Source organism: Peromyscus leucopus, chromosome 13 (genome assembly GCF_004664715.2).
Source record: "Peromyscus leucopus breed LL Stock chromosome 13, UCI_PerLeu_2.1, whole genome shotgun sequence".
NCBI lineage: Eukaryota > Metazoa > Chordata > Mammalia > Rodentia > Cricetidae > Peromyscus > Peromyscus leucopus.
In genome coordinates this window covers 58,054,707-58,066,918 of record NC_051074.1, presented here as the reverse complement: position 1 = coordinate 58,066,918, position 12,212 = coordinate 58,054,707, and the positions used below count along the sequence as shown (strand labels likewise).

Genomic DNA, 12,212 nt, shown 5'->3' with positions numbered 1-12,212 from the left:
TAAGACTCACACACTAAGACTGGTTACCAGTTTGAAAGGATTTTAAAGTTCATGAAAGTTTAAAAAAAATATATGATTTTTTAATTGCCAGGGTTGAAGATTAAATGCCCCAATATCTACCATGTGAATCATTAGCCCCAAGCGATTCAAAGATGCAATTTAAGTCTCTTCCATGAAGACATCGGATGCTGGGACATTAGCAATCTAACTTTGTTTGAATCAGATCCTACCATGAGCTTTTGCTTTAAAATGTTTAAAAGTAAACTAACTTCAATTCATGATGGTTCCTTATGACATCACCTCTGTAAGACAATTTCAAGCTAACAGTGGGCCCACTCAAGTTCTTTACGAAGTTAAAGGAAAAAAAGCTCTCATTAGCTACTAACCTAGTATTTTGCAAAGTTAATAAAGTTACTCATCCAATAGTAACCTAGAAAAGTAGGTAAGAATGCTTCTTGCTGTATAGATTAAGAAGTCACCCTCTAAGTATCTGTTAGAACAAGTGCCAGATGTCTTGCAATAAAAGGTAACTTGAATACACTTAGTCTATCTTCTCAACTAAAGAAAAAAAGAGAACACGCATCTAAGAACGTCACACAAATTCTGATCCAGAACAAAGGCAGCTCAGGCCGAACAGTACGATGCTGTAGGACACAGACTGGGCATATCTAGTGATAAAAAGGGATGGAAGAAAGGGAGGAGAGAGGGACACAGTGCAGGAGGTCGACAGGCATCTGAGGGCATGCTGGGTTTCTGCAATAGTCTGCTTACAACCCAAGAGTAAGGGATTAACAGAGTAAGGGATTAACAGTGATGTTTGTAATACTAGGCCTCTCATTTTAGCTGAAACAATCAGAAGCAGAAAGTGGTCCAGAAGAGGGTGAACTGCACCAGGAAAGGCTTTCTGGATACCGGATCATATGATGAGCACTTAAGGGAACTAGTGATGTTCAGCTTTGTTTAAATATATGAAAGACTACTACCTAAGTATATATTACATGCAGCTACAAAAAGAAAACCGTGTCCATCAAGTAGAGATTAGCAGAGCAGAAAGCAAAAAATCCTATGTCTATGAGATGGATTCATCTTTATGTTATAAAAGAAGAGCTGCATGAAACATCTGCAACGTGGAAAGGCCAGGGCTTGTCTCTACTAAACATAAAAGACACAAGCAAAGGATTCGCCCTCACAGTCAGCCAGTCTGAGATTCCACAGAGATTTTCAGGTGAGAATTAATCAAACTGTTTTATTGTCCATCCACCGATAAAAAGAAACTTTGTGAACCACTGTAGCATGAGCCAAAACATTGACCTCCACACGCAAAACAACTGAAGATATATATAATACATACATATATATAACCACTGTCTTCTAACACTTCACAATCACATTTAATTTGAACCCAAGAAGACACACAACAGATAAATATATTGGCATAGCTTTTCTAATTCTCATACATATTAAAATTACTGTAGTACTAAATGTCAACGGCACCCTTGGCCATAAGAAATGTATATTTGGCTGAGCCAAGGCAGAATTTATATAGGCTTCTATTTATAGACTACCAATTCTTTATGATATAATTGTGATATCAGACGTGAGTTAAAGATTCTTCATTTATGAAAGTATGTGTGTAGAATGGAGAAGCACCCCTCTATTTCTCCTCTAGACAAACATAGTAGCTAGAAATGGAAACAAGTGTACTAAAGCCAAAACATGTAACAGTATACGAAGCACTTTACAAATATTCAGTAACTTAACCCTTAAGAAATCTAAATAACTAAACGAAATTATCCTCCTCCCTTTTTCAGAAGAGGACACTCGCACCCAGAGTAATTTATCAGAAGTCACACAGATGGGCACCAATGGCAGAGCCCAGATGGGGACCTGTCACCTCGGCTGTCCCTTTCCATTCACAGATGCAGAAAGAAATGAGATCGGAAGCTGGTGGGATGTGCCATGTGAACCCTCCATGGATTTGATTGTTCTAGTCAGCTAGGGGAGCAGAGAGGGCGGCTTTTCTTTCTGATCACTGAGAAGGGCTCCGAGTGAGTTTAGACAGAAACAAAACAGCACCCATATCGAAGTCTCCTTACCTCCCCAGTTCTTTGGACGTAAGTGTATAGAAATCATTAAAATTCTCCATCCTCACTGGCGTTTGAGGAGTGGTAGTCAGCAAGCCTGAGACACTTCGGCAATCGAATCTTCTCCGGGACATGTTTGGTGGCTGCCAGGTCTGCTTCTCTGGGCATGCACTTGTTACCTGTTTAAGGAGAGACAGGAAGAGAGAGGGTGTAACTTAAAAGTAACAAGAAAAAGAGACATTCTCTCAGGCAGGATGTGCGCTACATCGCACAACTCCAAATATAGTATTGAGAGAGAAGGCAGACAGCGCTGCTTTCAGGAGCTTACGCTGGTCACGGGGAGAAAACGCCAGAAGCAGAAACTGGTATCCCCTCCTCTATGGCACCTCAACAAAGCTACGGACTTCATTTCAAAATGAACTTACTATAAATACTAAGAAATCATTATGGTAAAAATGGACGGACCGAGGTGATCATTTTCATATGATTGTGAACTATCTCTCTTTAATGCTACATTTCCACACACCCGTGTAAGTTAGCAAAGCAATGTAACGACTATTTGTTTTAACTTCACAGGCCACACAAACTTGGCGGCAAACTCCTCACATTTTGTGAATTATATTGGTCCTCTGAAATACAAGAAATAGATCTTGTTCATGGTTTGGCCATTTTCCAAAACTAAATCTAGAAACTCCCCTAGACCAAAGAGTTCTTCGGCGGAGCCTAATGCTGACCGTGCCGTGCATGAAAACTCAGTCGTTTTCCTGGGCCAGTGACGATCATAAATTACCAACCCGAGTTCAAATCCACATCTGAAGTTCATACTATCTGCAACTTCTGGTACTTTATGTAACCAGTTTTAATATCAAATTGCTATTTCATATTAACTAATATTAAAATTATAATAAGTTTTACTACCAAACTACTATTTCATCTTAACTGAATTCATGTAATGATGGTGGACTCTCTGCCACATCTGCCTAATGAGACATCAGGAATTATTCTGCTATCACGCGCCTGTAATAGCCCTCAAGACTGTTCCCATTGCCACATGGCCCCCCTCACTTCCTGCTTGAGAGCAACTGGTTGTTGTTGTTGTTTTGCTTCATTCAAATGCCGACTACTATCTTCTACCTAGCTAACAGGCAGGGACTGGAGTACAGTTTTCTGTACAGATTTGCAAACCTGTAAATTGTTTTTCTGTAACCTTTGGTCCTGCAGAGAAACACTTCTCTAAGTAGTCTAAGAGTATGCAAGGCAGTGCACTGACAAATGAGTTCCGTTCACTCTTCATTACAGCTCTGAGGCCACACAGTCTTTTAAATTCCCTACTGTACCAGTCTGGTTCCTGTGGCTATGTCGGAAGTCCATTGGACTATTAATAAAGATGATGCGCTTACTTTGGCTTACAGTTCTGGAAGTGCAAGGCCAAGGAGCCTCAAATGATAGTGGCCTTCTTGCTGGAGAGTCCAGAGATATCACAAAGCATCACAGAGCAAGAGATAGAAGTGTGTGCACAGGTCTCTTTCCCTCCTTAATAAAGCCACTGCGATGCTTCATCACCACGGGGTTCTAACCTAAGGACCTTATCTAATCCTAATCACTTCCCAGTGGCTCTAACCACAGACTTCAAGTCCTCACCCTCTTAACACCTCACAATGGCTGGGTGTGGTGGTGCCCACACCTATAATCCCAGCACTCAGAGGGCTAAGAGTCCGAAGGCTTAAGGCAGGCAGGATTGCTAAGAATTGAGGCCAGCCTGAAATACAGAGTGAGTATGAAGTCTGCCAAAACTACACAAGAAAACCTTGTCTTAAGAGGGGAAAAGAAAGCACCTCACAATGGTAATTCAACATGAGTTTAGAAGACAATATATTCAAATCCTGACAGCTACCATTAAAGGCCAAACTACACCTTCCTCGTATTTGTTAGTGAAATATTAACCCCCAGTACCTGACACTGAAACTGTCTTCAGATAAGGACTTTAAGGTGGGGACGAGTTAATGAGACCACTAAGGCAGGCCCTAGTCCTACAAGAAAAAGAAACAAACACACAGAGACAAGTGATAACATGGGCAGCAGAAAGTGACCAAAGTGGACAGCTGTCCGGTTTGGTTTGTTTTTAAGGGTCTCACTGTGCAGTCCAGGTCATCCTAGACAACTCTGTGTAATCCAGGCTCACCTTGAACTAGTTATAATCCTATCTCTCCAATACTGGGATTATAGGCCTGTGCATCACACCTGGTGCTCAGTTAACTTCTTCATACCTCCTTATTTCTGAAGACATTCAGTTTTACTGGTCACATTTTATTGTCTGAAAAATCAAGGCAGATATCAATTTCTACATTTAGTCAGTTAGGGTAAGGCTTTTCTGTATCACCTTTGGATTTTAGAATTTTGTACACTTAAAAGTTCATGCTTATGATTACACTTATTCTCAAATCTACAAATAGAAGGGGCAGGCCTCATCACTGGTACAAGTGGGCTATCTTCCCAACACTTCTCACCAACAAAAAACAAGGCAATTAATCAGAGAGACAAGTTTATGAGTTTTCATTTTTCTTTCATATAGATTTTAGATTCTAGGATGTTTGCCTTTTATAGAAGCTAAAACTAATAAACATTTTATGAATAAGCACTTTCTACACTCAATTTTCAAGAGGCAATATGATCCTTTTAGGGCATCAAAGATTTATGTTCAATTAAGCATGATTTATAAGTTTAAAACACTGCAAAAACCTGGTGAATTCACACTCTGAAATCCACGTATTAGTACACTCAAAGTTGTACTTTCAAAGATTACTTTTTATCTCACTAAGTATGAAAGTAAAGGCATAAAAGTTCATAAATAGTATGATAAATCAGTGCAAGAGCCACTGTTAGTCAGGTTTTTCAAGGCCTCAACATTTTCTTTGCATTTACATAAAGCTGATAGTATTCATTACCCAAATCATAGGTTAGATCTCATGCAGAGACCCTGTACAACTTCAGGCTATATACTAAATAAAAACCAGTATACTGTTTAACGTTACATAGAAAAATACTTGGAGTTTTTGACCAAACTTAGTTTTAACTCTTACAAAATGAGTAAGTAAGTAACTTTGAAATATATGTTTTTCTCAGGAACATTTAGGAAGACAGAATAAGAACTGGGGAACAAGGAGAATGCTGGGAAATGCTGTCCTTTAGGCAAGAGATGGCTTTGCACATATCAACTCAGAGCTGCTATGGTTACCTGCACAAGATTAAGCCGTTAAAAATTCCAGCATGGAGGGGAGGGGGGGGGGATGCTCCCATGGCCCATCCCTGGCTGAGGAGCTATTACTAGTTGATGACTATTAAAAGAGAGAGGGGCACTTTTCTTTAGGAGTGTGGCCACTGATAGATTCCCCATGTTGATGACCTCATACCCATGCACGTATATGTGGGCAGCACTAACTGGACTTCGTGAGATTAAATAAATAAGGACGTGAAGTTAGAGGGAGATGTGATGGAGTTCTAAGAGAAGATGGAAGTGGGCAGTGGGCATGGGTATGATTAAGATACACTGTATACATGAATGAAATTTTCAAAGAATAATTCTACACATACACACACACACACACACACACACACACACACACACACACACACACACACACACGGGGGAGGTAGTATTGAGAAAAGTTCAACACTAAGATCCTTCAAGAGCCCAAAATGTGACATCCTAGTATGCTACTGAGAATTAAGTTTGGCCTGTTATATATGAGGAGGAAAGGAACTTAGTTTTCTTTTTCTTTCTTTAATAAAAGGAAGTGAAATGCATAATGATAGTCTAAACCAGGTCTTACTAATCAGCCCACTTAAATAAAGGACTTTCCTAACTGGTCTTTTGCATGCACTAACTTCATACCCTAATGAATCCTCTCAACACTCAGATGAGCTGATGGCCATTATAATGGGTGAACACACCACAGGTCTTCCCTGACAGTAGATGTAGCCAAAACAGTGCTGGGCAATTGTAGTTTTCCAAATACATTAAAGACACAGGTGGGGTTTGATGCTATGACTCATCTCGTTATGGCTGTGTATCTCCTGGGACACAAGCTTTGCCTCAGAAGAAGACATTTCAGGAGACCAGACCATAGGCACATCTACCTAAGCTAACACACCCTGCCCCGGAAGCTGTTTAAGGATCCACACAGCTTTCTTGCTTGCCTCCTTCTGTTTACTAGCCTCACTCAGAAGAGTTGTCAGTCCGGGTGTTCTCTACTTCTGCTCCTCTAGCCAGATCTGCCTGTATGGAGCACCAATGGCACCTCTGTCTACCAAAACCCCACCAACGGAGTGCCCGCATGTAACACACACGAGGGCTACCAATCACTCTGTCTCTCCTTGTGTGTGCTAAACTTATCACCAAATTCTCACTTTTAATAAACAATCCATAGATCTTCTCTTCTACAATTCATAGACTTATAGCCAATTCTAAACAAGAATACAACATCTAAAATTCACACATTACCAATATATCTTACTCAAATTGAAATCATTTAATATTTTATCAGTCTTTATCAATAAAGATATCTAAGGGACTTAGTAAACTTGTGTTTATAAACCATTATAGGCACAGTGCCAGAAGGCGTAAATGCGTAACAGAAGATACAGTGAGATTTCAATCATACACTAGTATGGTATCCTACTCTTTGCAGTTTTTTCATTAACTCCCATTACAATAATTACAATAAGAACTCAGATATGAATCAAAGAAGGAAGAGAGGGAAGCGTTAGATTTGATCTGTGTCTTGGCTCAACTGAATGGAGAAAGCAAGTATGAGGAACACTAAGCATCCTTTGAAACCTCTAACCAGCTCCACTGAAGTTATTCATTGCAATATTCATTTCAAGGTTATCAAATGATGAGAGCTTATGAATACAGAAATTACAGAACACAATCCTGAAAGCATTTAGAAATAAGTTGTCTGCTTTGATTCCTTTATTAGCCCTAGGAACTATAACTTAAAGTCCTCTGTAGTCCTTTGTAGCGTGACACTCAACGACTCAGTCTACCCATGCTCCGTTTCCTGTCCTAATTCAGTCTCCTATTTTATCTCCACTCTGCTTTACTTCTCTGCCTGAAACATCCTTTCTGCCTTCCCTTAAATGGCTCCTTCTCATCCATGCCCTGCCCCAGGAGCTTGCCTAAAACCCACAGGCTGACTAAATGCTTCAAACAGGAGGACTCTCGACATACTCCTTCACCTGGAAATTTAATGTGAGATTGCAATCATATTTTGTGTCTAAAGGACACTTGAGCTAAGCAACTCAGCAGGATGTCCCGGTAAGAATTTTAACATGTTTGAATAAAAGTCTATAAAAAATAAAACACAGCAAAATGTTCGTTTAGGTACATCTAAAGGGATTAGCTGAACTGAGTGAGATTCATCTGGAAACTGCAGCATTGAAGCTTTCAACAATCTCTGCTTATTTCAGCGGGTGGCTAACTCAGAAACACTTAAAACTGTTCTTACAGAAATTCAGTTCAAAACAAGGTAGTCACATGGCCCAGCAAAGTGAATGAAATTATTTTTATCGTCTATTGTAATGCAAGATTGAAAAACCATTTAGTCTGTACTTAGTAACTGTTTGCATGACAATAGACAACCACTTGTTTTCATGTCAGAATCTATGTTAGCTAAGAACACCCGGAAAGCCACATACTTGTCCTATTCCAAAGACTGACAAATCTACATCTTCATGAACCAAATGTGAATAAAAATGGCGGGGAAGCAACTGCTCTCTTCTAGGTGGGGCGCCAATGAGACCACGCTGTGTCTGTGAAAAGATAAACTCAAGATTTACTTTTCTAGCACCCATAAAAAAAGAACTTTCTGCCATGTTGAGGAGGAATCTGTTTTAGTGGCCGGGGACCAGAAGACAGCACCAGCGTTAACAGGTGATGACTTCCACGTGGTATGGATTGACCCACAGTGTCATACTGTTATGTCTGTTTTTAAATACTCGACAGCAAGCACAATTCAATAATTTAATCCCCTAAAAATCACAACAGGAAGCCAACTGATTCTAGTCCAAGCACTGGGGTATAGTTTACACCAGGGTTACAGTTCCAGGCAAGGAACGCTAGCCTGACCCTGGGCCAAGACAGTAAGGCCTGCCACCACCTTTTCCCACCTTCAGAAAAGAATAAATCCTGTAATTGTGAAGTCGGATGAGAAGATGTTGACAAACGGAAATAATGGTGGGCCAACAATCACACAGAGCTCGTCACTCATCAAATGGAAAATTGGGTTTCTGTTGTAAAATAAATTACCATACCGTTTATTAACAGTGCCACCAAAGTACTGTTTGTTCAGTAACTATTACAATGTAAAATGAATCTAGTCCTTAAAGGATTAAAAAGACTTGCCACTTCAGCATTAAAATTTCTCAGTGCTTAAATACGTCCTCTTTTGGACTAGTTGGAAAGAGCAAGGGGATCGATCAATCAAGACACACTATGTATAAATATCTGAGGACTCATTTACATGTACAGAATAATTAGGTATGAATTAAATGCTTGAGAAAAAGATAAATGGTAATTTAATGAAGTATGTGCTCAAAACTGCAACTTTTATCACAAGAAAATCATATAAAAATATACACTTGTAACTTAACTGAAAAGAGTATTTCTTTGCTTTGAACCCAGTACCAAAAAACCAAAACACAACAAAAACAAAAAACAAAAAACCCACCAATCTTTTTCTAGTAGTCTGGTACAAAAAATATAAACTATGTATGGTTGCATATATAGCTCTTTACGTAGAGTGCCAACTTTACATGCATGAAGCAACAGGTTCAATCCCCAACACTGCCATATATAAATGAACAATCAAAACTTGAGCTGGTATGGTGTGTAAGCCTTGAGTCTCAGCACTTGGGAGGCAAAGCCAGCCAGTTCTACTGAGTGATACTGTCTCAAAAAGCAAAAATCCTTCACAGCTGGTCGGTAAGGCTTGGGGTACGGCTCAGCAACAGAGCCAATGTCAAGACTCAGGAAGCAGGGACTTTAGACACAAGAAATACACATTATAATGTATTATATTTTAGGAAATACATTTATCCTTAAAGTGAAAAAATTTGTAATTGATTTCCTTGATCTGTAAGTTTTAAATTGAGTCTCTAAAATTAACACTGTGATATTTTGACACAGAAATCCTCCTTTATAATTATCAAACTGCTACAAAACAAAGCGGTGAAACACGTTTATATGTTCACTTAATACCAGTAAGTTGTTCATTGTTAGTGCAAACTTTTTTCTCTGTGTAGCCCTGGCTATCCTGGAACTAGTTCTGTAGACCAGGCTGGCCTCGAACTCACAGAGATAGGCCTGCTTCTGCCTCCTGAGTACTGGGATTAAAAGCATACCCCACCACTGCCTGGCTGCCAGTACAAACTTAAAAATGAAATTAATTAAAAATATCTGCCATTAAATGCCTGCATTTTTTACAGATGTTATTCACACTGATTAATGAAGTCTCTACTAAAATGCCACTTCTACCTTAACCAAATTGTAATTTCCCTTTTTCTTAATTTTTTATTACATGCAAGTGGAGAGGTCAGTGAGAGTAGGTTCTCTGTTTCTACCATGTAGGTCCTGGAAAATCAGGATTTCGGTGGGTGGCAAGCACCTCCCCGACCTAGAACTGTAATATATTACTTAAAAATCCAAGAGAAACTGTCACCATTCTATCCACACACAAAAAAAGATTTTCAAATTATTACAGAAATGTTATATTTCTAATTTAAACACACTGTCTTGTAAGTAAATGCACTTGAATAGTAAACCTTCATTTTAGAAAAGTATCTAAAATGTATGTGGTACCTCAAAAAATGAACAATTCCTTGAACTATTAAAACTATCCAAAAAAAAACAAACCCTAAATTAATATCAGAAAAGGATTGGGAAAGAAGATAGGTCTAAAACTTGGTCACTTGCCTTTTGAAATATACACAATTTTAAGGCAACGTGATTCAATTTTTAATGAAATTGTTGAAGACCATGTCTGGGCATCTCCCCCGTCATGACTGTATGTACAACGCAGTGCCAACTGAGAAAGTGAGTTTATATCTCTCTGTAATAAAACTGTGCTCCTTAGTTCAAAATTCCATGTTTCGTACGCCTCCACTTGCCGAGTTATCGCGGCACACAGTCTCTCTTCCTAGACCTGCAAACTAAAAAAAGTCCACCCCGTATCAAACCTGCCAGCGAGGTTTACCTCCGGACCACGGAGGTAAACATGACGTCAGCCCAGCACTCCACGGTGGCGAATGTCATCCCCAGACCTAATGTTTGATTGAGTAGGATTGAAAATCACTAGGCTTTCGGGACGTCTCTCTTCATTCCAACTTGCAAAGCTGAAGCCAGAGCGCCTCCAGTCCCAACCCAAGCCGCACAGACCCTAGCCACCCGCCGGCCGGCGGGCCGGGGAAGTTTCTTACGACTTTGCTCCACTCCTCTCTCTCCGGAGAGGGGAGGCAGCCGAAGCGCTTTTTCCCACGCTAAGGCCGGGCCGGGATAAAGGTCCCAACCGCGGCCGCGATGTGGCTCTCTTGAGTTCTTGAGGATGGGTCCCCAGCACAGAGGGCTCCCCACGCCGCGGCTGACAGCGGCCCACGCGATGGCCCGCAAAGTTTCCCGGGGACGGCGGGCTGGGCGCGTCCGCTCGCCGGGACGGTGCACAGGCGTCCGCGTCCACGGCGCGCGAGCCCGCCCGGGGAGCCACACGCCACGCTCCGTGCAGGCGATCGGGGCAGGCCACGCTCCGGGACGCCGGCCCCCGGGGGGACTCCCCGCCATGTCCCCGCGCCCCGCACCGACAGACCGTCCGCTCGGCCGCGGCTCCGCGCCGCCGCAGGCTCTGCCCTCGGACGGGGCCGCAGCTACTCAGGCTCACCTCGCTCGCTCGCTCGCTCGCTCGCTCCACGCTTCCCCACAGCGGCTGGTCGCCGTCAGCCAGGCCCCTGGGGTGAGGCGACTCCCGGCGGCGACCGCACAGACGCCGACCGACCCACCGACCGACCGGCGGGCGCTTCTCACAGTTGAGGTTTGAAAAGTGCAGCCGCGTCCGGGGCGCAGGACTTCGACTGGCCCCGCCTCCTCGGGCCCAAGAGCCAATCGCAGCGCGCGCGGCGGGTGGGGCTGTCACGTGGGGGGCGGGGGCGGGGCGCCTGCGGGCCGCGCGTGCTGGGGGCGGGGCCGCAGCGGGGGAGTGGGCGGGGCCTGGGGCGGGGCGCCTGGTTGCCTGCCGCCTTGGCTGCTGGCAGTCCAGGACTGGAGGGGGCGGAGCCTCAGCGAGGGAGTGGGCGGGGCGCCTGGTGACTGAAGCCTTGGCTGCTGGCAGTTTAGGACTGGAGGGGGCGGGGTCGGAGCTGGGGAGGGGGCGGGGCCTGGGCGGGGCGCTTGGTGCAGGAAGGCTAAGATGCTGGCAGTCTAGGACTGGATAGGGGGCGGGAAGTGGCCGGGCCGACGTTTTCCACCTACAGGAGTCCCTGGAGGTGTGAGTACTGGGACTCCAGAGAGGAAAGAAGTCAGAAACGTCCCTGCTGGGACGACCAAAGTCCCATCTTTTAAGTCTTCCTCTTCCTTACCACTGAACCTACCTTACAGAGATTCCAGTTTGCTACCGGTTCGGGAGTAGTTCTTGGAACCGTAAACACGACTCCGGGATTTACAGACCCTGGTCTCTCCTGCTGAGTGTCCTGAGACGCTGGCTTAACGCACTGTAGGAGAGTCCGAAGACGAACTAATTGCTAGTTTACTGAGCCAAGGGAAAGGATGAAAACCTGTATCCGCTCAACACGCATTGCTAACTTTATTTTATTATTATTATTTTGGCAGTGTTCGAGTCCAGAGAACACTCGAGCCTTTCTTACGCTAAGCAAGGGCTCCACCAGGGACTTCCATCCCCAGCCCCAAGGATCAGTTACTTCTTGAAGAGTTAAAAAAAAAAAAAAAAAAATTGAAAGTTCTGTGCTAGACACAGTGGGTTTATGTATGTATAAGATCCCGGGTTACTAAATGTGTAGTATATACACATAGAATCTAAGATTGGTGGAAAAGTATAGTTTTAGTAGGTGTGAAAAACTATTGGG

General features: G+C 42.8%; 1 protein-coding gene across 4 annotated transcripts in view; it reads right to left on the bottom strand.

Moving 5' to 3' along the window:
* Stk17b (serine/threonine kinase 17b) overlaps positions 1-11,183 on the bottom strand; it is a 31,841-nt gene extending 20,658 nt beyond the window's left edge. Inside the window, exons 1-2 of one of the 4 annotated variants that reach the window (XM_028886482.2) lie at positions 11,015-11,183; positions 2,097-2,263 (exon numbers count right to left, since the gene is read on the bottom strand). In XM_028886482.2, coding sequence (XP_028742315.1) covers positions 2,097-2,218 — 122 coding nt within the window. In that variant the 5' untranslated portion in view covers positions 2,219-2,263; positions 11,015-11,183. Of the gene's footprint in view, positions 1-2,096; positions 2,266-3,484; positions 3,675-4,266; positions 4,400-11,014 lie in introns of those variants that run through there. The other 3 variants (XM_028886473.2, XM_028886491.2, XM_037210418.1) reach the window with 3 other exon arrangements.
* Positions 11,184-12,212: the final 1,029 nt, after the last annotated feature.